Genomic DNA, 27165 nt, shown 5'->3' on the forward strand with positions numbered 1-27165 from the left:
ACTTTTGCAACAACTCCAGGCTATTGTAAGGGACTTGAGCTTGCCCAAGGGCTGGTTTGGATTGTGCCCTAAATGACATAAAATAATAGACTAATATTGAAAATGATACTGAACTGTAACAAATCATCAGTGTTTCTGATAGAAAGTCATTAATGGTGGGGTGGGGTGGTAGTAAAGCCCTCTGCATCCAAATTCAGAATGTGATTACAAACTTTTAGATTACAGAGACATGTTCGTTTGATCAGAAATACTTTGTTACACATCTCTTTTTGATTATATAATAGAATTTTTAGAGCTTTTGTTAAAAACACTTGACTGCAGAGTATAGAAAATGAATAGCAATTTTTAAAAAGTGTTTGTCCTCAAATGTTCTTCAAGAGCAGCTATCAAGACTTACTTGTGATGATACAAAATAATTTCTCATTCTAGGTTTGCTGGGGTCAGCATGATAAAAGTTTTCTGCGAGTGGAACAGCAATTCCCAATTTGGATGGAGGCCTGTAGTTCACCTGTACACACACACACACAAAAAACCCACAACAGGTGGCCAGTCAATATCATTTCCTCACCTACATTCATTTGCCCAGTTTCAGTGAGTAAGGCTGCAATCCTAACCACACTTTCCTGAGAGTAAGCCCCATTGAACAAAATAGGACTTACTTCTGAGTAGATCTGGTTAGGATTGTGCAGTAAATTGGAATTTGTGTCTTTTAAAATGTACTAGAAATGCAGCCCAGGTGTCTGAATATACTTCACATGTCATGCAATTGGAAGATTATCAGTATCAGCCAGCAGCAACCTAGTCCGATGAAATCAGTTTATCTCACTACACCAAGTATAGAGGAGTTGCATAGCCAGAGGTAAGGTAGCATTCTAACAGCACAATCCTAGGCATGTCTACTCAGAAGTAAGTCCCATTATAGTCAGTGAGGCTTGCTCCCAGGTAAGTGTGGATTGTAGCCCAAGTTCCTCACATGCAGGCTCTGCTTAGTCCTTTTACATTCAGGACACTTAAACAGCCTTGTATGCCTTCTCTCCACAATGCCAAGGAAGAGGTTTTTTTTTTTTGGGGGGGGGTCCTGTTACACAGCAGCTCCTGTTGCATCGTCACCCTGGAGTCCAGGCGCTTATTCTTCATTCTGTGAGTTCTGGCAGTTTTAAACCACTACAATCAGTTGGACTTTCTGGGTTTTTTGTAAGACCTGGAGCTTGACACAGCACCTTGGAAGTGCCTTGACTCAGCTATTAAAAAAACTATAAGCAAGACACTATTCCCATGTTTGTTACCCAGATGCCTCCTAAAGTTACTTGGCCACAAAACCATTAAACGTTAGAATTTTTTTATGTGATGGAGCTAGACTCCACCCTTAATCTTTTTGTCCCTGTTCCTTTTAGTTGCTAGATTAGTTGTGTTCTGCCCAACAATAAAGAAACATGCTCGTGTGATGGCATCTCGCCTAGATGCCTTTAAGAGGGGATTAGACAAATTTCTGGAGAAAAAATCCATGATGGGTTACAAGTCATGATAGGTATGTGCCACCTCATGATTTTAGAGGTGGACTACCTCAGAATGCCAGATGCAGGGGAGGGCACCAGGATTTGTTGTGTCAGCCACTTTCAGCTACCGTGCCGTGGCACATTGGTGTGCTGTGAATGGTCTGCAGGTATGCCATGGGAGTTTGGGGGAGGGTCATTTAATAGTAAGGCCATTGGGGGATGTGAACTCCCCACCAACAGCATGGTGTGCCTTGTCAATTGTCAAAAAAACCTGATGGTGTGCCTTGACAATTTTAGGACCTTGTCAGTGTGCCATGAGATGAAAAAGATTGAAAATCACTGTCTTGTGTGCTCCCTGAAGCACTTGGTGGGCCACTCTGAAATACAGGAAGCTGAACTAGATGGGTCTTTGGCCTGATCCAGTGGGGCTCTTCTTATGTTCTTGTGTTGTATGATGCATTAAAAGTGGGTATGTTCTTTTCTTCTGGAACACAGAACATTATACCAAAGTTTTACTATGACTCTAGGGTCCCTAGTCTTCATTAGCCTCCTTGGCTGTACCTCACCCACCACTTCACCACATTCATATAGCTGTGTTTGTGAACATTTCCAGGTCCAGAAAGATGTCCAGATGTGCACACAGGGGGTGGGTATGTCTTTCATATTATAGAGCAATGAGGCTCACTTTTAAGTGGTCCTGCCCCTGTTCAGGTCTGCATCATTTCTGTATGACATGGTTTCCCACCTTGGTCTCTATGATGCATCAGTCATATCATAAATTCAAGTTGTACTGTTTTCCCATATATTACAACGCACCACTGAAAATTCACTTTTTTGGAGGTTTCATTTTTTTGCAGAATAACATGCTATGTAAATGTAAACATTGTTACCATTATTTTCAAAGGTATTATTACAGAGAATGTGCACAGAATTTGCATTTTTAGCTGAGGCCTTAGCTCATTGATCTACTTACAGCATCCCAACATTGTGTCTGCACAGACTTTTACATTCTTTACACTCTGATGGCACGGCTGCATTGCAGGTGGGAGGGGGGGTTCAATAGGATTGGGCTGTTAGTATCACAGTAGTTAGGTCACCAGTTCAAAACCACCAGAAGCCTCTATGAGCAGCGAGGCCTCGAGCTGACAAGTTGAGCAAAACCCTTTTGGGTGAGAGCCAAAAGAAGCTAGTTCTAGGTCTTTTTGCGACAGGGAAAGAAAACTGTCTGTTGGTGTGGGAAGCAGTATGTGGCCAGATCATTTACCAGACCACGATGAGATCATTCTTGAAAGGCAGAACTTATTTGTGATCATAATAACCCCCTTGGGGGTTTAGAAAAAAGCCTGCCTATGTAAGCCACCTTGAATAAAACCAAAAGAGTAATCCAATGGCCAGAAAGATGGTATACAAATACCAGTTGTTGGATCACACATGCACAAGCACACATCACACATGTGGCAGTGAGGAAGCATCCTTCTACTTAATAGTCTTGTTTAACCCTTGAATGGCCACAGACCCATAATTACCAGAGGCAGAGTGCATAAGAACTCTGCTGAATCAGACCAAAGTTTTGTTTAGTCTGTGGCCAACCAGATGCCTCTATGGAGTGAATGGAGCCCTCCTGTGTTATTGCCTCACCAGCAACTGTTATTCAGTGGCATGCTGCCTTTGATCATGGAAGTACCAATTAACTATTGTGTCTAATAGCCATGTGTCGACAGACAAATTCATGGAGGAGAGGTCTAATTCCATTAGAGAGCTAGGTGCTGTACTGTATTGCATTTTGTACATTCTAAATCTTTCTGCCAATCCAGTTCATGAGATGGGCCAAAGCGCTAGTATTTATGAAAAAGGTGGGAAAACATCTCTGTCCACTTTCTCAACATTTTGCTTAAATTTATATCATCCCTGCCTTGGTAATCTTCTGAAAGTATGTCAGTACAGGCCCAATCTGATTCTCCTCTGCCCCCCCCCCCCCCCGCTGATGCAGCCACACCAAAATGGCTTCTGCTGCAGCCTGTGGGAGGGGGCAATCCCAGAGGTCTCCTCAGAGTAAGGGAACAAATGTTCCCTTACCGGGGATAAGCCAAGGCCCAGCCATGCCTACGTAGGAAAGTGCCTACTTGGATCAGTGCTGGCAAAATCGCTGGTGCAATTCCGCATTGGCCCAGATTGGTCAATTGTGACCAATGGGAAGGAGGCTTGGATTTGGTGGATGCAATCTACCCCTGACGTCTCCCTGTTCTGCCCACAACACCCCTGTTCTGCCCCTCCCCCATCTCACCTGGATTGGCAGGCCTTTGCTGGGCTGCCAGTGCATAGGGGAAAGCTCTGGCCTCCCCAGTGCCATTCCAGCAGAATGCAACTGCGCACACTGCTGGAATGTATCTTATAACTGGCATAAGGCAGTTAATGCTGGCAGAATAGTAGTTATGCCAGCGGGGCAGCCCAACAGGATTGGGATGTAAATGTGCCATGGAGAATAAATTAAAGTAAAGTAAGTCTATACAAGTGTGCCACGGAAAACAAATGTAAGTAAAGTAACCTGTAAGTCCATCCAAAAAGAAAGAATGTTTCACTGCTTGGGCTGGCTTCCTATCAGTTGCTGTACAGGAAAAGTAACTCTACTACAACTCTCCATCAGATGTGACTAGATAATCAGGAATTATATGGCCTCATAGGACGTTATGCATTGTGTCTTTGAATGAGCTACCACTCTTGCTTCTTTCAAGTCAGGAGGCACATCAACGACTCATGCAAAACATATGGGGTGCGCAAGTCCATCTGAAATGAGATAACTGTTTTTCTCTTTTGGTTAGGTGAGCAAAGAGTGACTCCAGTTTTAATTCTGAACATGCGTACGACCTACACACCCAAACGCATCAGTGGCATCACTAGGGTTTGCTTCACCTGGTGCATCACCCCTATGATGGACCTCCTCCCTTGCAGTAGGCGGGGCAATGCTTTGAGTGGTGGGCATGGTGATGTACCATTGCCCCACCCCCACTTTATAGGTTTTTTTGCCTATAACTTCTTACAGAATAGAGATATTTCAGCCTGGTTTATTTCATTGCATTCTGCATGAAATTACACATCAATTGATATATAACATGATGGTATTATTTGAAAATACCAAGGTTTTCAAAAATTTTGGCCAATAGTGGTGTCACCCCTCCGGTGTGGCCCAAACCCCCTAGTGATGCCACTGAATATAATGACTGATAAAAGGTGGGGAATGCTCAGTACTAATATTTTTTTGGTGTTCTTCTGAAATAAATGGAGGAAAAAAATTAATCCAGTTTCTCTAGCCTTTTGAACCTCCAGCCAAACATGAGTGCTGGGTTGAGGAGGGCATTGATGCTCCCCAGCACCACTTACTCTCACATACCCAGGCCACACTGGAGTTAACCAAACTCCCACATCCTGTAAGCCAGATGTTCAAACCATACATTGCTTAGCCTTGCAGCATATTTAGACATATTGTGCCCTGCCCCCGTCTACCACTTTTAGAAAAGAGCAGGAAAAATGCTAAATAAAAAAAATGAAAAATCTGGATACCTTACCGGCAGATTCTTTAAGAGGCTGGAAGCAGCTGATGCATTGTGCTTATTCTTTTGGTCAGTAGACAGCCAGTCTGAAGCAGATATTGCAGCAGGTACAATGTAATGCATTGTTTTCAGATAGGAGCAGGAACTCTTCACTGTTAAGATCAGAGTGGTGACTTCGCAAATGAGGGATGCTTGATTGACAATCAGAGCGATGGAGGTTTTACCCTGGGGATAGTTACAAAGCAGTGCAACGTTACTATATCACCAAGAAAAATGAATAATTAGTTGTCTATCCAAGGCTTTTTCTTTTGAAAACAGAGCAATTAAAACAAGCACCCTAACATTTGTTCTTCTTGCATAGTGCACTCTGCAGAAAGTTCCAGTTACTGCCCCTAATCTGAATGGTGCAGCAATCATTTTTGGACAAATGTTCTTGACACTATTTATGGAAAATCTGACTTTTACTCCTCTGGAAATGTGTGCTCATTTTCTCTTTGTTTTCTGCAATTTTTTAGTTTGCTCTCTTTCTATGCTGTGCACCTAGTGCATCTGTGGCGTGATTGAGACCTCTCTTCTTTTAAATGTTTGCTGTATGGTAACACCTGTATTGGAAAATTATTTTAAATGTCATTGTGGGTTTTTGGTTGAATATGACCAAATGGTTATACTAGGAAGAAAACTGATACTGTAAGAAAACAAAGTAGCATGATAAAATCTACAAAATGTAAAAAGCGGTGTTGGGAAAACCCAGCGGGGCTTGACTTGAGTCGCTGAATCACTGCCCCCTGCAACTCAACTTGAATAGAATCCTAACAGGGGCAGTTTCCGAGTCACTGAGTCACCCTTTAGTGCCTCTAATGGACTCGAGTCTAGTAGCCCCGCCTTTAAAAAGCAAGCTGCGGAAGAAACAGGGCTGCTGCTGGGGAGTGTGTGTGTCAGAGTTCTCTTTGAACATTCTGCTGCTGTCCCCATCCATCTGTAAACAAGGCAGGAGGGATGGTGAGACAGCAGGGACAGAAGCAGCAAGAGGGAGAAGGGTCATGATCAGCAGCTGGGAGACAACCTGGACAACCTGATCCTTGGCAGCCTTACTCAGAAGTAGTCCCACTTTAGCCAATCATTCAGTGAGTCTCCCTTCCCCAAATGAATAGGGCAAAAGAGTTTTCTCCTGCCTCCCTTGGCTTTTGCAGCCAATTGTAAGGCAAGAAACCCCTTGGGCTCCTCTTCCTGCTCTCCCTCACCTAATAAAAATATCTGAATGCCCATTGTTTGTCCAATGATCATTGGTTCCTTCCTTCCTATCAGAGGTGGGGGAAAATAGTTCACTCCTTCCTCCTCATCTCCCACCAGAGTCTTTTTCAAAATCTTCCTCACACGTGAGTCACTGAGTCACCTAAAATCATGCATTTTCGTGACTTGAGTCCGAGTCACCTGACTCCAGTTCCCAACACTGGTAAAAAGGGATTAGTCTTCCTTGATTCTTAAAAATCACATTGTTGTATGGAATGAGAATTACATGTGTTGCCTTGGTATCTGCAGGGGATCTGTTACAGGGGACCCAAGTTGATACAAAATCCATGGATAAGTAGGCTCAACCTGTTTATTGGTCTAAAACCTTCAGTAGTGCAGTGTAGATGGCATGGACAGATTTAGGAGAACAGTAAGGACATAATTTTCAGTGATAAATGGATATGTTTGATATGCTATGAATATTTTGAGCTATGAATCTGCATGTGCTTTGTCAAGAAATTCTAAAGAAAGTTGTTTCTTACCTGTTCAAAAAATTCACTATGAATACCAAGTTCAACAACATAACTGTCAGTGTTGTCCCAGTAATCTACTGGAATCACTTCCAGTAAATCTGGTCTTCCAACTATGATCTTAAGTAGGGGCATATGAAATATTGGAAAGGCTGTGAAATGAAACAGCAATGAACATAACACTTAATGCCTAGTGTTCACTTACTGTGAAAACAAAACCTTCTCACCCGACAGCCCAAAGCCCCAAGAATATAAGAAAAGCCCTGCTGGATCAGACCAATGTCCCATCTAGTCTTGCCTCCTGTTTCCCACAGTGGCCTGCCAGCTACATCTTAAGAGGCCCACAAGCAGAAGTTGAAGGCATACTCCTTCTCCTGCTTTCACTCCCCTGCAACTGGTATTCAGAGGCAACACTTTATGTCAGAAAGAAAAATCCACACATTTTGCAGGAAATACAGGTATACCCTAATTATCCACAAATTTTTTTTACCTGCAGTTTTATCTCAATGCAGTGAGAAGGGCCCTTTAAATTAAAGGAAAAAAAGTTGTTTAACAATAGCCTCATTAATGTGAGAGAGGGCAGCTGGCTGACAATCCATCAGTCATTCTCTCTCCAGGCACTAAGAACAGCTTCACTCCAAGGCAAACAACCCTTCCCTTCCCCCTAAGCACATGAAAGAAAGATGATGCTTTGCTTTGGTGAAGGGAGGGATTGCTGGCTCTGAGTGAAATCTTTTTAAGCACCTGGAGAGAGACCAATTGATGGAATGTCTGCCTAATAAATCTGTTTTACATCACAAACGTCAGCAAGGCTGTTTCTAAATCACCGGGCAAAGGGACTTTGCATTTTAAATGGATTTGCTTTAATGCAATTTTTGCCATCCACATGAGTTTCGGGAATGGAACCCTCAGGAATAAGGAGCCTGCAGGTGTGAGCAGGATTCAGCAAAATATCTTATTCCTTCAAGATCAGTGTGAATTATTTGTTTTTATATAACTCTTCACGTATACTAGTATAGAAGAAAAATTATGTTGAATGTCCATGGGTGCTAGAAGATGCTGGGGATTTCTCATTACAATGAGCATTGTGTCTGACACAATGTTAACAAAGAAATGTTAACTCTTGGAAGATATCTATAAGTACTCCTCTGCTTTCAAAATAAAAGAATCAGAAAATTACAGAGTCCTAGCCTGATCTATCATTAGGGGGGAAAGTAGTAGAGCTAAACCAATTATTAATTACTGAAATAATGGCTAATCACTGAAATGATCAGAGGCTAGGTCAGCCATTTTCAACCAGTGTGCCATGGCACATCGGTGTGCCACAAATGGTCCACAAGTGAGCCACGGGAGTTTGGGGGAGTGTCATTTATTAATAGGGCCATTGGGGGATGTTATCCCTTTGCCAGGAACATCCCTGGCCAGGATGTTATCCCTGTGACCTTTTTGTCTACGGTCAAAAAGCTGATGGTGTGCCTTGACCATTTTTACACCTTGCCAGTGTGCCATGAGATGAAAAAGGTTGAAAATTGCTGGGCTAAATGCTTATTATCACTATGGACATACATCAGATAAAAGAAATTCAGTTTAACTACTTCAATTTATGTGAACAATTGAGGATTGGGATCGTACCAGCCTAACCACCCCCAGGATGTATATATCCATGATTCCTTGACATTGATTGGTCTTCACATTTGCATTAAGATTTGTTTACATAAGGATTTGCATTTATAGAGTGTTTGATTGTTTATGTCATTTTGATAATTTTAAAGGTTTTTTATTCTTTTTTAGAGAAAAGTGGACAGAATATGTTAAAAGAAAAAAAAATAGAGTTTACATGTGTGGAGTCTGCCACAGATAGGCCCAGTCTGCACAATCTGTACAACAAAACCAGTTTGGGGAAATGGAGAGGAGTGATCTTGGGTGGCACCTCTCTGTGCTGCTACAGGACCAAAGTAGGAGCATCGTCCCATGCAGTGCTGAGACACCTGTAGCAGTGCAATGCTGCTATGGGAAACAACCAAGGCTTCTGGGGCCTTGTTGTTTGGTGGGAGTGCAGAGTGCACTGAGAAAGTTTAGACTATAAACAGGAACAGCGAGGCACAGAGCAATGAATGAGCCAGGAGACAGATTTCAGAGGGATGCAGAGAGGCTGAGGCTGGAGCAGATCTGAGAGTGAATTGCTCCGCCTCTACCAGGCTTTATTTATTCCTACACATGTTGCAATCCCTTGCAATACAAAGAGGGTTACTGAGGGTTACTTTGCCAGGGAACCGGCTGTCTCTGCCCGGCTCTCCAACTAACCACAACATTCCATTGACTAAGATAAGGGGCATATCTCCATAACATCCTCTTGTTGACAGGCTACTGGGCTTCAGACTCAGCATGTTATCCAAGGCTGCGCCGAGTGTGCTCTTTGCACAGATGCAGAGTGTGCTCTGCTGTCATTGCCAACATACTGAGGCTAAGGCCAGCGCCTCTGCGTAAACACTACAGACACCCCGAGGATCGCTCTAGGAAGGAAAGACTCAAGGAGGCTTGTGTCAGGCTTCCCAGCCAGGCAGGGTGCACAGAGGCAGACTCTGCCACCACCTGCACCCCCTCCCAGGCCAGATCCTCCCCTCCCCACCCAGTTCCACCCTCCTTCCACCCTCTGCCTGCCCGGAAAAGCTGCACCGGCGGCTGGTGGTTAAACTTACTGCTGGCTCTTCCATGTGTCATCTTCATGGCACTGAGGCCCCGTGCTCATGCTCCCTCTTTGCCAGGTGCTGCAAATGTGCTTTATGACATGTTCATGACACCCAGAGCTGGTGGTACACGCATACTACCAGCACTGAAGAAGATTGGACTGGACCCTTAGTGAGGATTTCATCAAACATCAGATGAAGAGGATTACAGTCCAAATGACAAAACTTTGTCATTGTTAGGTAAGTTATGGGAAACCCACATTTACATGAAAAAACCAGTTTGTTTACATGTATTTTCAAAAAACATTTGCATATTATAAATTGTATTATGAGTGGAAAGACATGTAAACAGATATGCAAAATTCTGAAGGACTTACCTGTATTAATTGGAGTTACTCTGAATGTAAAATGCTGTGTTGCCCCAAGATCCAAATATTTAATGGAATTGACTGGTAGATCATCAACCTGTTGTATAGTATATCTACATATATCAACAACAATCTTCCATTTTCTATCAATTGTAGCGCCAAAGTCATACATGAACCACTGCTCAGTTTCAAATTCTTTGCCTAGAGGTACTCTACTAGGCATTGTAGCATCTGCTAAAGCAGTGGAGTCACTCAGAACTTGAATAATGAGGAAACTGCTATAGTCTGGAATCACCACTGTTTTCTCAACATCAGTTGCTTGAAATCCCACGGCAAGACCAACTGGAAAACAACAAAATTTGTATAAGACAAGACTATACAATGTGTTTATTGCTTACAGTGTGCAGAGGTTAACGTGGGAAATTACATTTTCCATGCATTTTGCTGCCTGATGCTTTTGTAAGTGCCTCAACTCTTCTCTGAAACAAAAGGGTTTTTTAAATCCTAGACTTGTATTATGACGGGTTGGTTGGATCAGCATTTCCCAAACTGTGGGTCGGGACATTCACTAAAATTGAATGTTGGGAGAGTTAGGACAGACAAAAGAAAATATTTCTTTACTCAGTGTGTAGTTGGTCTGTGGATCTGGCCTAGATGCCTTTAAAAGGGGATTGGACAAATTTCTAGAGGAAAAGTCCATTATGGGATACAAGCCATGATGTGTAATGTGCAACCTCTTGATTTTAGAAGTCGGCTACCTCAGAATGCCAGATGCAAGGGAGTGCACCAGGATGCAGGTCTCTTGTCTTGTGTGCTCCCTGAGGCATCTGGTGGGCTGCGGTGATATAGGAAGCTGGACTAGATGGGCCTGTGGCCTGATCCAGCAGGGCTCTTCTTACATTCTTATGAGTGGAGAATTCTCAGAAGACAGAAAATAGGTCATACAAGAGCAACAACCATGTACAGGCATGCCCCCATATCTGTGGGGGTTCTGTTCTGTGCATATAAAGGATGACCCCACTGTGGACATGGGGCAAGGGGAATCCCTGCAGATACGGGGGATTAATCCCCCCACCACAGATACAGGGAATGAATCTGCAGATACAGGGATGCCTCCACTGGCAAGGTGTGCGCAGCTGTGCTCCCTTCACCTTTGGAGGATCTCTTGAGCCCCACAGAGGCTGCGCATATCCACCCGTGTCTTCTCTCAAGCTCAGAGTGACTAGTAAAAGCAAAAAAAAGTCACTCCGGATTTTTCGGCTCTTCCCCAGCCCTCATCATGCCTTTTAAAGGTATAAAAATGACACTTTTTTTGCCGAAAAACCAGAAGTGACTTTTTTCACTTGTACTAGCCATTCTGAGTCTTGCAGAGGCCACAGGTGGACGGAGGGGACATGGGGAGGGGGGTGTACTGCAGATCCGCAAATAAGGGATCCATGGGTACAAGGGCTCCCCTGTACATGTTGACAGGAACAATATATGAGGCAAAAAGGGAAAGCTCCCACATGCGGTGCCACTGCCAACATAGATTACAGTCCCCAGGAACCTGAGCAACCACCCCACATGTAGCCCAATGCCCAGAAGAGTGACATACCGAGCTTGGTATAAGAGGTGGATGGATTTCTCAGGTAAGAAATTAAGAACGTAAGAAGAGCCCCGCTGGATCAGGCCAAAGGCCCATCTAGTTCAGCTTCCTGTATCTCACAGTGGCCCACCAAATGCCCCAGGGAGCACACAAGACAACAGACACAATCTGCTTCCCAGTGCCCTCCCCTGCATCTGGCAATCCAAGGCAGCCTGCCTCTAAAACCAAGAGCTTGCACATACCTACTATGACTTGTAACCCGTAATGAACTTCTCCTCCAGAAATTTGTCCAATCCCCTCTTAAAGGCATCCAGGCAAGATACCAACACTACTTCTTGTGGCAAAGTGTTTCACAAACTAATTACATGCTGGGTAAAGAAATATTTTCTTCTGTCTATCCTAACTCTCCCAGCACTCAGCTTTCATGGATGTCCCCTGGTTCTAGTGTTATGCAAGAGGGAAAAGAGCATCTCTCTATCCACTCTGCCCATCCCTTGCATGATTTTGTATGTCTCAAACATGTCCCCCATCAGGTGCCTCTTTTCTAGACTGAAGAGGCCCAAACGCTGTAGACTTTCCTCATAAGGGAGGTGCCCCAGCCCAGTAATCATTTTTGTTGCTCTCTTTTGCACCTTTTCCATCTCCACTAGATCCTTTTTGAGATGTGGCGACCAGAACTGGATGCAATACTCCAGGTGTGGCCTAACCATCGATTTGTACAGTGGCATTACAATATTTGCTGTCTTATTCTCAATGCCTTTCCTAATGATCCCAAGCATGGAATTAGTCTTCTTCACTGCCACCGTGCATTGGGTAGATGCTTTCATCAAGCTGTCTACAAGGACCCCAAGATCTTTCTCCTGATCTGTCACAAACAACTCAGAACCCATTATCCTATATGTAAAGTTTTGATTCGTTACCCAATGTGCATGACTTTACACTTACTGACATTGAAACGCATCTGCCATTTTGCTGCCCAGTCTCCTGGTTTGGAGAGATCCTCTTGGAGCTCTTCACAATCTCTTCTGGTCTTCACCACTTGGAAAAGTTTGGTGTCATCTTCAAACGTGGCCACCTCACTGCTTAGCCTTGCCTCCAGGTCGTTTATGAAGAGGTTGAAAAGCACCAGTCCCAGGACAGATCCTTGGGGCACACCGCTTTTCACCTCTCTCCATTGTGAAAACTGCCCATTGACACCCGCTCTGTTTCCTGGACCTCAACCAGTTCCTAATCCAGGAGAGGACCTGCCCTCTAATTCCCTGACTGTGGAGTTTTCGCAGCAGCCTTTGGTGAGGGACCATGTCAAGCGCCTTCTTAAATTCCAGATATATAATGTCCATGGGTTCTCCCTCATCCACATGCCTGTTGACCTTTACAAAGAATTCTAAAGGGTTTGTGAGGCAAGGCTTACCCTTACAGAAGCCATGCTGATTCTCCCTCAGCAAGGCTTGTTTGTTCCCATTCTTTCTAGTACACGAAGGGTGGCATTTTGTGTGAGCCTATTAGGGCCTCACCAATTTCTACAGAAGTCACCTGCCAAGGCATAATGTGCTAAGTCCACAAGATACTTGCATCTCGCGGCCGCCTCCCTGCATCTCACATTCTATTTACGCTCACAACCCCCAGTGAAGACACCAGATTGCAATTGCATTGAACTTGTGCTACTTTATCAAATACAGTGACCAATTTTTAATGCAGGAAACCTACTGAATATACCTTCCTTCCCTTGCCAGTCTGGGGTAGGTGAAAAAACTGCCATCCACGGCCAATTCGGATGATAGAAAAAAATTCCTACCCAGCCCTCATAATGAGCAACTAGCTAATCTCAGACTATACACACCCATCATCGGTTATAACCTGTGATGGAGTTTTCCTCCAGAAATCTGTCCAATCTTTTAAAGGCTTCTAGGCTGGATGCCATCACCACATCCTGTGGCAAGGAGTTCCGCAGTGCCCCGCAATAACATTTGCAAACAGGACAATTTGGATGTCAGAAAGATGTGCTTCCAATGTTTCTGTTTCAGCTATCCAAGGTTGGGGAAACAGATACTTAACAAGCATTGTTCAGATATACAGAAGCGTGGCCTGCATAGGCAAATGAAGCTGCTTCCATTCCCAGATGCCTTCACTGCTATGTGAGCTACATACCTGGATTACTCAGCTCAAGTGTGTATGCAGTAGTGCCGGTGGCAGGTGCCAAAATCTTCAAAGAATTTATTAGGCAAGGGCTGTCAGCGGGAGCTTCTAAAGGAAACCGATCCAGAACATCTACAAGGACAGCTGATATAAATTGTGGAGAATTCCCATCTGTGAAAACCTTGGAGATTAGACCTGTTCCTCCATACCTAAATTTAAACAAAACACATTTTTATTGTCACTTCTTGGTGATGCTCTCATTCTGTATCTCAGATATGCTCAATACGATACGCTGTCTTGTTGGCACATTTATCAGACTTGACATTTAGGAATGTGTGTGATCATAAGCCACATGGAAGTTTATTGTACAGGCAGAAAAACTGGCATTTTTAATTGAGATTGCTGTTGTAAGTAACCTAAGTTATTCTGCATAAAAGAGATTCACTACTTGAAATTCTGTGGAAGGAGGAAGAGGGTTTATCTGACCAATGGAATGCCCCTCCTACTCCAAGAGGCAGGGCCACATCAAAGATTGCAGTCTCATCCCTTTTGAAAGGCATCCCTGCCCCCATCTGGCTCCACCTCTCTAGAGACTGTGTGTTTTTTCTGAGCTCCTGAGCTCAGTGTTTCTCAGTGGTTTGTTTTACCATCTTAACTCTGAGCCTTTGAGACCTGGAGCTTTCAAACGCTGACGACTGTGCCCAAAACTTAGGCACAGCGAGGCACAACTTGGAGGCATTTAAAGGCATCAGCAGCTGTCCAGAGGAACGCTTGGACAGTGAGGGAGGGAAAGGGGAGATAAAGGGGGCTATGGAAATTGCAGATAAATTAAATGAGTGGCGTCTTGGCATCTGTCTTCACAGCAGAAGCCCTCCAGCAGATACTGCTGCCCGAACGACCCCTCCTAAGGAATTAAGGGCCCAATCTGACGCAGAGTCAAGTAGCCCAATTGCGGGACTACTTCCCTTACTGTGTGTGGGGGGGAGGACAGATGTCCCCTTCTCCCGAGGAGCTGTCACTGGCTGCCCAGCGCACTCAGGATGCTGCGGCAGCCCTGCACGCCAGGCAGCTCAGGACTGGACTGATGTTTCAAACCTAATTGACAAATTAGGCCAGGATGGACAGGATGTTTCAAACCTAATTGACAAATTAAAGATCAATAAGTCACTGGGCCCTGATAGCATCCACCCAAGAGTTATTAAGGAACTGAAGAACGAAGTTGCTGATCTCTTGACTAAAATATACAACTTGATCCTTAAAACAATCACAGTGCCAGAGGATTGGAGGATAGCAAATGTCACATTGTTCTTTAAAAAGGGAAGGAGAGGGGACCCAGGAAACTATAGGCCGGTCAACTTAACATCTGCTCCATGTAAGATGGTGGAATGTCTCATCAAAGATAATATCTTAAAACACATAGACAAACAAGCCTTGCTGAGGGAGAATCATGGACTTGGTGGAGCTTGCCTCTCCACAATGGCTTATGGTACCATGCCAGAATGTTGTAGTGTTGGCCAGGTATCACATGTGCCCTCTGCAATATCTGCTACTGCCTTTCTAGAGGCAGACAGAGAGACAGGTTCACCTGCCTCTTCCACGGGACCTGAAGAAACCACCATCTGGAGTGGTGGTTGGCAGAGCACACCTATCTCGAGGAGTCAGCCTAGAGGTACAGGAGTGCATTACCATGGCAAACGTTCCCTTACATGAACTAACTTACAAGATGCTCTTTCTGGCTGCAGTAATGTCAGCCAGGAAGGTATCAGAGTTGGGCACCCATTCGGTCAACCCCAAATTCCATGTGTTCCATAGGGATTAAGGTGATTGCTCCACCTAGACCCAGACTTCATCTCTAAAACGAACACTGTCTTCCACCATTCACAGGATCTGATCCTGCCTTCATTCTGCCCAAACCCTGTTCACCCCAAGGAGAAGCTATGGCATACCCTGCATGTGCATAGGGTGTTCAGTTTCTGCATGGACCACACTCAGATATTGTGCAAGACAGAGTCCCTGTTTGTAACATTTAGGGGGGTCAGCCTTGGGTGGGAAGGCATCCATCTCCTCTTTATCCAGGTGGCTGCAGGCGACCATTGATGCAGCTTACTGGGCATCCAGTAAGGAGCCTTCAGAGGGCATCACAGTCCATTCAGTAAGGGAGCAGCCACCTTGGCTGTTTTTGATGGGTATAATTCCCTAGCTGAATAAAGCAGCAACTTGGTCATCACTCCACATATCCATTAAAGACTACGTTGCTTCTGCAGAGGCTTCTTTCAGCAGGAGGGTCCAGCAGAAGATGGTGGTGCCCTGAGGGAGTCACCTCGCCTGCCCTGCCCATTTGTACTGCTCTTATATATCCCATTGATCAAGAATGCCTCTTTCCAGAGAAAAACAGGATTTCTTACCTCGGCAATTCCTGTTCTGGGAAGAAGGGGGGCATTCAGCCCCTCTTGCGGCATTGGTGCCTTACCGTTCTGGGCAACAGTTAACATGTGTGGAGGAAGGTAGGCCTAGCAGGAGTTCTTCACCTGGGTGATTGTCCATGCAAATGTTTCCCTCTTTCCATTCAGAGGGTACATATTGCCATTTTGCCCATGTTCTGTTTTGCTTCTAATTATTAGTTCAGCTTGTCACACAGGGAGTTTTTGCACTGAAGTAAAGGTGTGGAGTGAGTTTATCTACAGCTCTTCGAGTTCCTGACTGTTGGCAGGGATGCCCTCCAATAGGGAGGAGACCTCAACCTTTGAACCAGCCCTGACTCCTGGATCAGGAAGAGCATTACTTTTCCCAGAACAGGAATTCCCAAGATAAGAAATTCTGTTGTTTTTTTCTACTATGAAATTGTAGTGATCTAGGAACTTTTTTCCCTTAGAGAAGAATCAAAATAAAAGTAGAGGTTTTAGTGCCCTCACCACCATATATACATTTGAATCATAGTACTGTATAATAATCATGGCAGAATTAGTGATGAAAGCAGTGGAGGGCATAAACACAGATCAGACATAGATAGCTGCTAAATCTAAGCACTAACATATTGCAAGTAAGACCAAAATAAATCAGGGTGATGTTAACTATGAGGTCAGTGAGACTATCCAACATAGATTGTAAAGAAATGCAACTGAAAATAAAGTTCTTCCTCTCCAGAATATCTCCTTTCTAGAGTGAGCTGCAAAGGTATGATTAGGCTGTGGGTTAATTTAATATACTTAATAATAATAGTTTTTAAAACTTTTACTGTCATTGATATTTACAAATGTAGTAATGATTTGTCTGTGTGCAGGTTATAGAATCTTGGCTGTGTTGCTGCTGCTGAACCCGCTGGCAGATGACTAAAAAAAAGCATTTGCTCTTCGGTGATAAACTGCGGAGATATAGTGCTCTCAAAACCGAAGTCGTCGCCCTGAAGCAAAGTAAGAAAGTCAGATTACTCATTTCATATCCATCCCTTCATTGCTATAAAGCCTGCTAAAATGACTTGGAGGCGCTGTGGCTGAGTGGTTAAAAATGCTGGTCTGTTGGCTGGAAGGTCGGCAGCCCAGGAGTTTGAGACCCTGGTGCTGCAGAACAGGGCGAGCTCCTCTCACTTGCCTCAGCTCCTTCAAAAGCATGATAATGCAAATAGATAAATCGGTACCACTTCGGTGCTCAGATGAGCACTGCCCCCTAGAGTCATATATGGCTGTGCAGGGGAAACCTTTTTACCTTTACCTAAAATGACTTAGGGCGCAATCCTAACACCCCTTTCAGCTGGCGCAAGTCCCTTGCGCCGGCCAAAGTCTGTTGCGAAAGCGCCGTAAAGCACTTTTGTGCCACTTTAAGGGGAGATAGGCCAGCGCATGGACATGTGCCGACCTCCCCACACCGATGTGAGCCCTGGAAAGAGGTGAGTTTGTGCTGGCCGAGCTTGGCTGGCATGGAGGTTTGGGGGGAGTGTAGGGAGGGCGGGGAGGAGGGAGGCGTTTCCGGGGGGAGGGCGGACAGGGAGCATGAGGCGGGGCCAGGACCTGACAGTTATGCTGGATCTTGACCCCATTCCCGGGCAGCCCAGGCTGCTCGGATTTGCGCCACCTCTGGAGGTGGCGTGGATCGAAGTAGCCCCATTGGGACTGCAGTGGCTCTCCCTTGCCCCTGGCTGAGCCTTTGGCTGCCTGAGACTTACACTGGATATAGCGCAGGCACGCTGGCTTGCCTGCTCCAGTGCAGGTTAGGATTGGGCTATTAAGAAAAGATTCTGAACATATATTAATGTATTGAGATCCACTGAAGGGTTTTTTAAAAATAGTATTATTACACACTATACCACAGGTTCTCAAACTGGGTTGTCACAAAGTTTGAGAATCCCTGCACTATACAATATTATATAGTATTATTTTAAATAACATTTAAAATGTTCTCTAGCATTTCTTAAATTTATATGTTTTTACAAGCTATACTTAAAAAGTATTTGAGAATATATTCAGGGCACTTCTGACAATGATCCCCTGTTAGCTGGACAAACAGGCCTCTTTTAAGTGACACTTCTCTTAAATTTAGCAAACCTTTTTTTTTTAAACAGTATATATAGTTGGGACCTCAGTACCCATTGGGGTTCTGTTCTGGAACCCTCAATGAATACAAAAATCAGTGGGTACTGAAATACCGGGGTCCACCTTTAAGTTCCTTGTAATAAGATATAGATGCTATGCCACATTCAGCCACTAGATGGGGTGAATAATTCCATTAGATCAGTGTTTCTCAATCTGTGATATGGATACCATCAGTGGTACTTGAGGTGGTTTCTGGTGGTACTTGTGCGATCCCCAGACATCTGCCACCCGGCAGCGAGACTAGCGACATGACACAACAAACATCAGTAGGAGGCTTGGTTCGGTGAGCAGCACTCCAAAGCATGATTTTCATGTACTCTAGGAAGCTCTCCAGTTCACCACAAGCCCCTTACTGGTGCTCATCATGCTGTATCTGGCCTTTCAATCCAGAAGTAACTGACGATGATGTCATCACCACACCAGTTACTTCCAGTGGTACTTCCAATAGGTGGACCATGAGAAGTGGTACAGTGGGGGATAAATGTAGAGAAATGCTGCATGAGATTCCATTATTCACCCCATCTATATATATATATATATATATATATATATCAAATATATATTAAACCTGCAATAAACTATCCACTTCCATCACATAAACTGACAGCCTGTCAGAAGCTGTTGTATTCAAAGTGATCTCACTTAAAACGCCCAGGTGGTCAAAATACAAGGCAAAGACATTTGCTAGCACGTCTGTCAGTCCGGCAAATCTGCTTAAGCCTACCAAGGAAGAACACAAAGAAACAGAAACAATATATGTGCACAATATCTTGCTATCACAGCTACTTCTTGGAACAGAGAGCCCAATTAGACAAAGAAAAAAAAATGATAAGGCAGTAAAATTCTGGAAGCTCCTGTTAGTGGCCTTTACTAGCATCTGACCTAGAAGGTTCCGATCAGATAACAACTCTGGTACTGAACTGTCTTACATACATCTTGGCTTCACATAAACTATGCCTCTTACACTGCAGGATTTTGATTCCACTGTTTACATTTTTTTTCTTCATACCCCTGTGCAAAAATAAGCACCTGCAAACTGAAGATAACAGTTCCAGCATGTGATGAAGTGTGGCATATGCTACAATACTTTCAGGTGCCACAGACCTCTTGCTGGTTTTGCTGCAACTGACTAACACAGTCGGCCTTCCAGAAGTTGTTTAAATGAAGATTGTTTCTGCTCATCTAAATACCTGACATGTCAATGTTTGGTATTTTTACGGAAAGGGATAAGGTACATAGTCTCAAATTTCAAGGGTTTTGGAATCTGCAGATTGCTCTAATTCTTTTAATTTTCTTACCTGCCTTGGTGTAGAAAATGGTTCCCTGGTTAGTTACAAAAAGTATAGCTTGGGTGTAAACACATGTATCTGTTTTTACAACTGTCTCATTTACCAGCCTAAGTAACATGACAAAAGTGTTGCCTCCATCCTCAGAAATCCACACCTGTGAGGAAAAAGGCAAAATTGAATATAAGGCTACAGATTATAATTTCAAATAGGGAGTTCCATCATGGTTTATTTTTCAAGCTGACCAATACTTATGGAAGTGATTACTCCTATACGAACAAAATTCCTCCATTCTCATGGAGTCTCAACAAATAATAGGAACTACAAATAGGAAATATCAACCTCAGAAGAACAAACTGGACCAGAACACATATGCTGTTAGTCACAACTGAAATCATGACAGGGCTGTAGGATCACATGGTCATCAACGCCTACTTTCTAGGAAGCAAATTCCTCCTCTTGCCATAGCCATGGTTAAGTGCTATGTTGTCAGTAATATGACTTGTGGTTCATGCTAACAGGTGTTCTCAATCCAGCTTTCATATAAAAAACCTTTCATATAAAATCGTGGCTAAATGGCAGTGGTATTCAAACTGGGGCATCACGATGCCCCAGCCTGAAGGCCCTGGCCTCTGCTCCTTAAGGGGCAAAACCGGAAGTGGAACTGAATCGCTCCACTTTCACTTTTAGAAGCCTGAGGAGCCCTGCAGACGCTCGCGCAGGGCTCCCTGCACCCTGGGAAGTCTACTGCAGGAACTGGTGAGTGCATCCCAGTCCCTGCAGTCCCCTGAGCGACAGGATCCTGGGAATTGCGTTGCTGCCTTCCCCCTGCCCCCACTGCCTCCCGGCCCTTCCCTGCAAGGACTTACTGCAGCTTCCAAACTCCTGGAGAGTTTGAAAATCACAGGCTAAATGGGAATCTTGGTTACTCCTTTTGCTGCCCAGTCCTAGGACTACTGCCTTGGGTACTGCTGCTGCTTGGGTACTACTGCTATGAAGAATTCTAAAGATGAGGGGAATAGATGAGGCAGCCATTGGCTTGCTTGCATTTGACAGCTGCCAAGAGATTTACTTTTGTTGCAAAACAGCATATGTGTGCACCCCAGCACTGAAGCAAGGCAGCATAGCATGTATTACACTTTCGGTCTTTTAAAAAAAGACAAAACTAACAGCCCAATCCAACGCAAATCCCTACGCAGTGACGCAGCCACACTACTGTGGCTATGCTGCATCCTGTGCAGGAATTTTGGCTGCTGGAGGTCTTCTTACCCTTGACCCTGGGGTAAGTTCACCAGTGTCGGCAACAGCTATGCTGTTGCAAAGTGCTTTATGGGATTTTTGCGATGGCAAGCACTGATACAGTTGCATCAGCATTACAAAGTTGGGTAGGAATGGGCCTTTAGAGTTTTATGTATAGACTGCTTAATTCTTACGTATTTTAATTATGTTACACATAATTTTTGACTATTTTGTTTCTTGATTTATTCACTATTAAACAATGGAAAAAAACAGAGTATAGGTCCAGCCTATTTATACATGGATTTTTTATACACGGATTTGACTCAACACGAATGGCCACTGCAAAGAGAAGGAATGTGCTGATCCCTGGAGAAGGGGAAAAATGCATCCCTTTAAAATCAGTTAAAAAAACTGAACAGTCCTTTAACAATAGCCTCCTTAATGAGAGGGGGGGGACAGCTGGCTGACATTCCATCAATCCTTCTCTCTCCAGCGGATCCCTCCCTTCCCCCTGAGCATGTGAAAGAAAGGTGATCACTTTGCATTGATGGAGGGAGGGGCTGAGTGAAGTGCCTTTCTAAGTGCTTGGAGGAGGACTGATTGATGGATTTTCTTCTTAATGACTTTTATCTTACATCACAAAGGTCAGCAAGGCTGTTTTTAAATCACAAAGAAACTTTAACAAACAAAGTTTGCTTTAGTTCATTTTTTGCCATCCAGGTGAGTGCTTGGAATGGAACCCACGCGAATAATGAGGCTTAACCTGTATTTATTTTGTTTTGAGATACTAGCTGTCCCACCACAAGTGGGTGAAGTGATTTCATGGCTAGCCACAACCACTTGCCATGGTCTGAAATGTAGTCACCCACCTAATCTCCCTACATCCCTTTTCACCTTCTCACTCTGTCCTCTTTGTCCTTCTAAGGACTTCCATTCTCCTACTCCTCCTTCTCTTTAACAACTGCTTACACATAGGATTCAAATGTGGATGAATGGTTAGATACAGTTGTTCCCTGTTTAGGTATAAATAAGTTTAGGCCCAATCCTATCCTACTTTCCAGTGCTGATGCAGCCAGGCCAAAGGAGCATGTGCAGCATTCTGAGTTGGGGGGGCAGTCATAGAGGCCTCCTCAAGGTAAAGGAATGTTTGCGGTCTTATCTTGGGGCTGTGTTGCAGCTGCATCAGTGCTGTAAAGCTGAATAAGATTGGACCCTGGATGAGTAAGCTCAGCTAGGCACCATTTTTTATTCCCCCTTTTAATTATGTGAAATCAGTACAATAAATCCTTTTCCTGCACCTTTCATCCTCACCTCCCTTGTCCTTTTCCCATCAAACTGCATAGCTGTGCCTTTGGCCACTATATTTGATCCCTGCACACAAATTTTTTTCCCTGTGTGTGCATATTGCACATGTTTAAAGAGCACTGCTGGTAACATTTCCCGTCAATACCCACCTGATTTCCATAAACATACAGAAAATGGCTGTTGGGGTGGAAAAACATTCCAAATGGCTTAAACGTCTGATCTGGGAACATGAAGGCTGGAAATTTTCTTTGTCTATGTAGTATGTGATCTGTCAACTTATGCACCCATACTAATGCCTCAGTCTAAGAGGGGGGAAAAACACAGTTAATTGCAGCATTTCCTATGTTACCAGACAGGATGCTCAAAGTCCCCAGTCCTAATGAAGAGATGTGCCAGTGGAGCATGCGTTCCACCAGCATGCCAGGTCTTTGCGCTGTTGCAGAAGTGCCTTAAAGTGCTTTACGACAGTGCAAAGGCTGTGTGTGCTAGTGGGAAAGCCAAAACCTTCCCAATGGTGCTATTGCAAGGTGGTATGCCTGCTGGATCAGATAAGTCTGGCATAGGGGTGAGGGAAGGGCAGGAGAGGGTGGGAGGTGGAACAAGGTAGGAAATGGGTGGATAGGACCAGGGACCAGCAGTGCCAGCAGACACTGTATTCCATCCCCCTTCCCGAGCCTGATCCACTGACATGGATTAATGCAGACTTGTGCCAGATATAGGTGACACAGGACTTTTCTTTCTGATTCTTCCTTTCATATGCTTCAGGACAAGTCTGACTACAGGCCAATCCTGGAAGGCTAGCAACCCTAAGCTCTGCTTCCCTTTTTGTCTTGTAGAATTTATGCAAGTAAAATACCATCACCACATAATTTTGTGTTAGAACTTTTACAACCATGGGACAAAGTACCATAACAGTAACAGGATGACATGTATGCTTATGAGCTGAAATGGCATCTTTTTTTCCTACTGTACCTGCTGAGCTATAAGAGCTATGCCTGTATTCTGTTGAGCATCAACAAGAAACGAAACTACCCGTTTTGAAATCTTCCTTTCGGTTTCTGTTCTGTGAGACAAGCAACTGTACCAATCACGAAACGGAGCATTACTATAGAAACAGGTAGATTCCTTTAAAAAAAACGGGGGGGGGGGTATTTCAAATTAGAAATACAAGATAATAGACTGGTAGTAACAATTTATTTAAGTTCTGACTTTAAAGCTTTGCCCAAAAATATATTCTGAAATGGGTAACAAAGTAGTAAGCATTTAGGGCAGGACCAACAGCAGGGGTCTGCCAACTTGAGCACTTTCTGGAGGCTCAAGTCATCAGAAGGCCCACTGTCAAGCCCTGAGGCCCTATCCAGTGTTCATGCAGCGGCAGAAATGTGACTCTTGGGTGGGGGGGGGGGTCATGCCTCTGCCCTTTCTTATCCAATTTTCTTATCCTCCAAGAAACCCTGCATCATCACAAGGGCCTCTGAAAGATGTCTGTTCAGAAACGGGCAGCGCAGAAGCCCTCCTCTTCTGTGAATTAACTTTATATTTTATTTAATTTTGTATTTAATACATTTTTACTCCACCTTTCCCCCACTGCTGTAGGCACCCAAGGCAGCTTACATAACATCAATAATTATAAAACAATACAAAAACAATGCAGCAACAAAACAGCAAAAAGACAGAAGCAGCAGCACAAAAGCCATCAGCATTTGCAGTAGAGAAAAATACAGGAACATAAAAATGCAGCAGCACAAAATAAAGGCAGCAATCAATCAATGCAATGTCACCCATCAGTGGTGGCAATAAAAGCAGATACAAAACATTAAAAACTAAATACACAGTACAAAAAGTCTCTACCACAACCCAACACTACCTACCCCCTGCTAACTGGTTAAGAGGCACCTTTTCAAGTGGGTGCTCCTCTTTTATTTAGCAGAGGGAGAGTAACTGGCCCACCTCACCCCAGCAGTGCCTTTTCTAGTGGCTGTCTGCTGGTGTTGCATCTTTTTAGATTGTGAGCCCTTTTGGAACAGGGAGCCATTAGTTATTTGATTTTTTTTCTGTAAACTACTTTGTGAACTTTTTGTTGAAGAGTGGTATATAAATACTGTTAATAATAATAATTAATAATAATAATAACTGAACCCAGGGAGGGCTGCAAGGGTGACAGCAGCCAAGAGGAGGACAAGAACCTGCAGCGCTGTTGAAAGGCTGCCTGGGACACAGAGGCTTCCCAAGCAAGCTCACCATTCCAACTGTGAAAGAAGCAGGACAGCTGGCAACAGGAGGGCTGAGTATGGAGCAGAGGGAGGAGATTGATAACAGCTGCCTTAGTTTCCTTCCATCCAGAAGTGTCAGGCTGCAGTGTGTTTGCGTAACTCTATGGAATTTAGCACAACGCGTTTTTTGTCAATCACGCCAAGTCACGGAACGGAAGTAACGCAGATAAATAGGCTCCACCTGTAAATGCCAAGGATGTCAGGAAGTACAATGTGCAATGTACTTCCTACAATGTCAGGAAGTACACATTTCAGTTTTAAAACAAAATGCACCGAGTCCTCCTGATCATACATAGCTAATTGGGTCAGGCCTTATCACCATTTGCCTTACCTGGCTCAATGTCTTGTCTTTGTTGAATGTCAGACTAATATAGTCCTCTGCAAGAAAAGGATGAAGGATAAACTCACAACTCAGTGCTTGCATTTCTAGATTACAGTCAGTGCTTTGCACCCCTTCTAGCTATGTCACTACTCTGTGCCTGTTTCAGGTGGGTTAGCATACCCAACCAGTTGTTCAAATGTCCCAAGCCAGCCCTTTTAGCATGAACCTCTGGGAGGAGGCCCCTGCAGGTGGGGATATTACACAACAACAAGGTATTTATATACCGCCTTTCTGGTCATCGGATTACTCCTCTGACTTTATTCAAGGCAGTTTACATAGGCAGGTGTTTCTAAATCCCTCAAGTGGATTTTTACAATCATAGAGGTTCTCTCTTTCAAGAACCAATAACATTTCAGAATGGATCTTCCTGGTTTGGTCTCACTTCTGGCCTCCAGTTCTCCCATGCAGGCTGGCAAGCAGCTCCATCTCTCACATGGAGGCAGCCAAGCCTCTTCTTGCTCACACCAAGAGCAGGTGGAATCACTCAGCTGGGCTTGTCAGCTGCTTCAAGGTCTTGCCATTCTCAGCCGATCAGGGAGCTGCCAGTGTCCTTGAACTGGCGACCTTCTGATGTTATCTTTGGGCTAATGGAGGCTCTACCCTCTAGACCAGACCTCCTGCCCTACCATGTCATGTCAGATAAATTCTTATCTCCAGGCTGAAATTCTATCCACATTTGGGAGTAAGTCCCATTAAATTGACTATCATTGCTTTGTATCTCCCCCCCCCCTCCCATGTTATTTACAACTAAATCTAAACAATTAGTGGATGGAAACTCTGCACCCCACAGTTTTTAAACTTTTTTTCAATATCCCAACTAGGGCCCAATCCAGACCTGCACTTGGGCGGACGCAAGTCCCTTGTGCCGGCCATGAGTGTTGCAAAAGTGCCATAAAGCACTTTTGTGCCACTCAAAGGGAAGATAGGCTAGCGCACGGACATGTCCCAGCCTCCCCATGTTGATGTGGGCCGTGGAGAAAGGGTAAGTTGCATCGGCCGAGCCAGCTGTTGGAGGAGTGTGGCAAGGGCAGGCGGAGGAGGGAGGGAGATGTTTCAGGGCAGGCGGAGGGCAGGTGGTGGGTGTTCCTGGGGGCAGGCAGGAAGTGGGAGGTAGGGCCTGGATCCTGCAGTTATGCCCGATTCTGACCCTGTTCCTGGGCAGCACAGCGCAGCTCTGGGCTGCTCAGATCTGCACCACCTTGGCAGCATGCCCTGTGCTGCAGTGTGACATGGGGTAAGGGGAAAGATTTCCCCTTGCCTCAGGCTCCGCTGCTTTTGGCCCCAAAGTTGCGCTGAATGCAGCGCAGGCCCACCTGTTTCCAGTGTAAGTTAGAATTGCGCCCCTACTATCCCAACTACTCAAGGTCTCCCATTTCATACACTTATTTTGCTCACCTTCATAGTATTCTTTGTTAGCCAGACACTGGATGTTATACCATATTTTTGCTTCAACGTAATCGCTCTTTGAGAAACAGAAAGTGAAATAGTAATTAACATACCAGCAGTTCCTTTGTGTTTTGTATGGAAAAGCTAGTGGAATTCTGAAGAGGTCCATTACATCACAACCCCCACTTCCTGCCTGCCATCCACTACCCAGTTCTCCTCTGGAACAGGGAGCACTACATGGAATGTCCATGTCATAAACAATGGAGAAGAGCAGCCTGGGTCCTGATTTGTGGATGTTGCTTACTTGGAGAGGCTGTCACCATGGTGCTATCATAAAGGATAAAAGAAGGGGATGCTCTCTAGTTTGAGAGATGGAAGAAAGAAATGATTTCAGTCAAGGAGTGGAGACAAGGGAAGGAAGCAAGCAATTATGGGTATGGGAAAAGGAATGTGTCAGCCACATGGGTTAGGTAGAAGGTAACCTGGAAGACCCTCTTAGCATGGGTCAGACCTATTAAATATGGGCCCTTTACTACAGATTCAGAAGGATTACATAAGTCTTGTAAATACATGGAAAAACAAGTATTTCTTGTTTTTATATGTTTGCATTTTACACATCAGAAATAGAGTTAGGCTCTGTACAATCTGGGCTATGATCACAAGGACACTTCTTAGAAATAAGTGGCCCAATTCTAACTGGTGCACCAGTGGAACACGCATATTGATAGTGTGTCTGGCCCGCGTGCTGTCACAAAAGCACCATAAAGCGCTTTACAACAGCGTGAAGGTCAGACGTGCTGGCGGCCACACAGATGCCTGGAGCAGGTAGGTCCAGTTCAGGGGAGGGGGAGGGGAGAGGGCAGGGGTGGAATGGGATGGGCGAGGGCGGTGACAGTGCAGAGGTGGGTGGATTGGGCCTTGAAGGGGGCAGGATTGGTGCTGCCGGTGCATGCCGTATCCTATCCCCATTCCCGGACCTGTTAAACCAAGACGAAGCAACTCGGACTTGCACCTGTGATTTCACTGGCATAGGTCCAAGTTGACCCATTGTAGTTGCTGGGACTAAGCATGGAGCAAGGAGGCCAATCTCGCCTTACCCCAAGGGGACCTTCAGCAGCTTAAATTCCC

General features: G+C 44.6%; 1 protein-coding gene across 1 annotated transcript in view; it reads right to left on the reverse strand.

Moving 5' to 3' along the window:
* Positions 1-27165, reverse strand: part of CATSPERB (cation channel sperm associated auxiliary subunit beta) — a 52794-nt gene that overhangs the window by 9750 nt on the left and 15879 nt on the right. The window contains exons 9-20 of the mRNA XM_066624034.1: positions 26047-26113; positions 24601-24647; positions 22969-23121; positions 22146-22298; positions 19465-19609; positions 18735-18886; positions 16832-16980; positions 13602-13789; positions 9869-10201; positions 6817-6956; positions 5060-5269; positions 398-508 (exon numbers count right to left, since the gene is read on the reverse strand). Of these exons, the coding sequence (XP_066480131.1) occupies positions 398-508; positions 5060-5269; positions 6817-6956; positions 9869-10201; positions 13602-13789; positions 16832-16980; positions 18735-18886; positions 19465-19609; positions 22146-22298; positions 22969-23121; positions 24601-24647; positions 26047-26113 (1848 nt within the window). The remainder of the gene's footprint in view (positions 1-397; positions 509-5059; positions 5270-6816; positions 6957-9868; positions 10202-13601; positions 13790-16831; positions 16981-18734; positions 18887-19464; positions 19610-22145; positions 22299-22968; positions 23122-24600; positions 24648-26046; positions 26114-27165) is intronic.

This window comes from Tiliqua scincoides, chromosome 1 (genome assembly GCF_035046505.1).
Source record: "Tiliqua scincoides isolate rTilSci1 chromosome 1, rTilSci1.hap2, whole genome shotgun sequence".
NCBI classification, from domain to species: Eukaryota; Metazoa; Chordata; class Lepidosauria; order Squamata; family Scincidae; genus Tiliqua; species Tiliqua scincoides.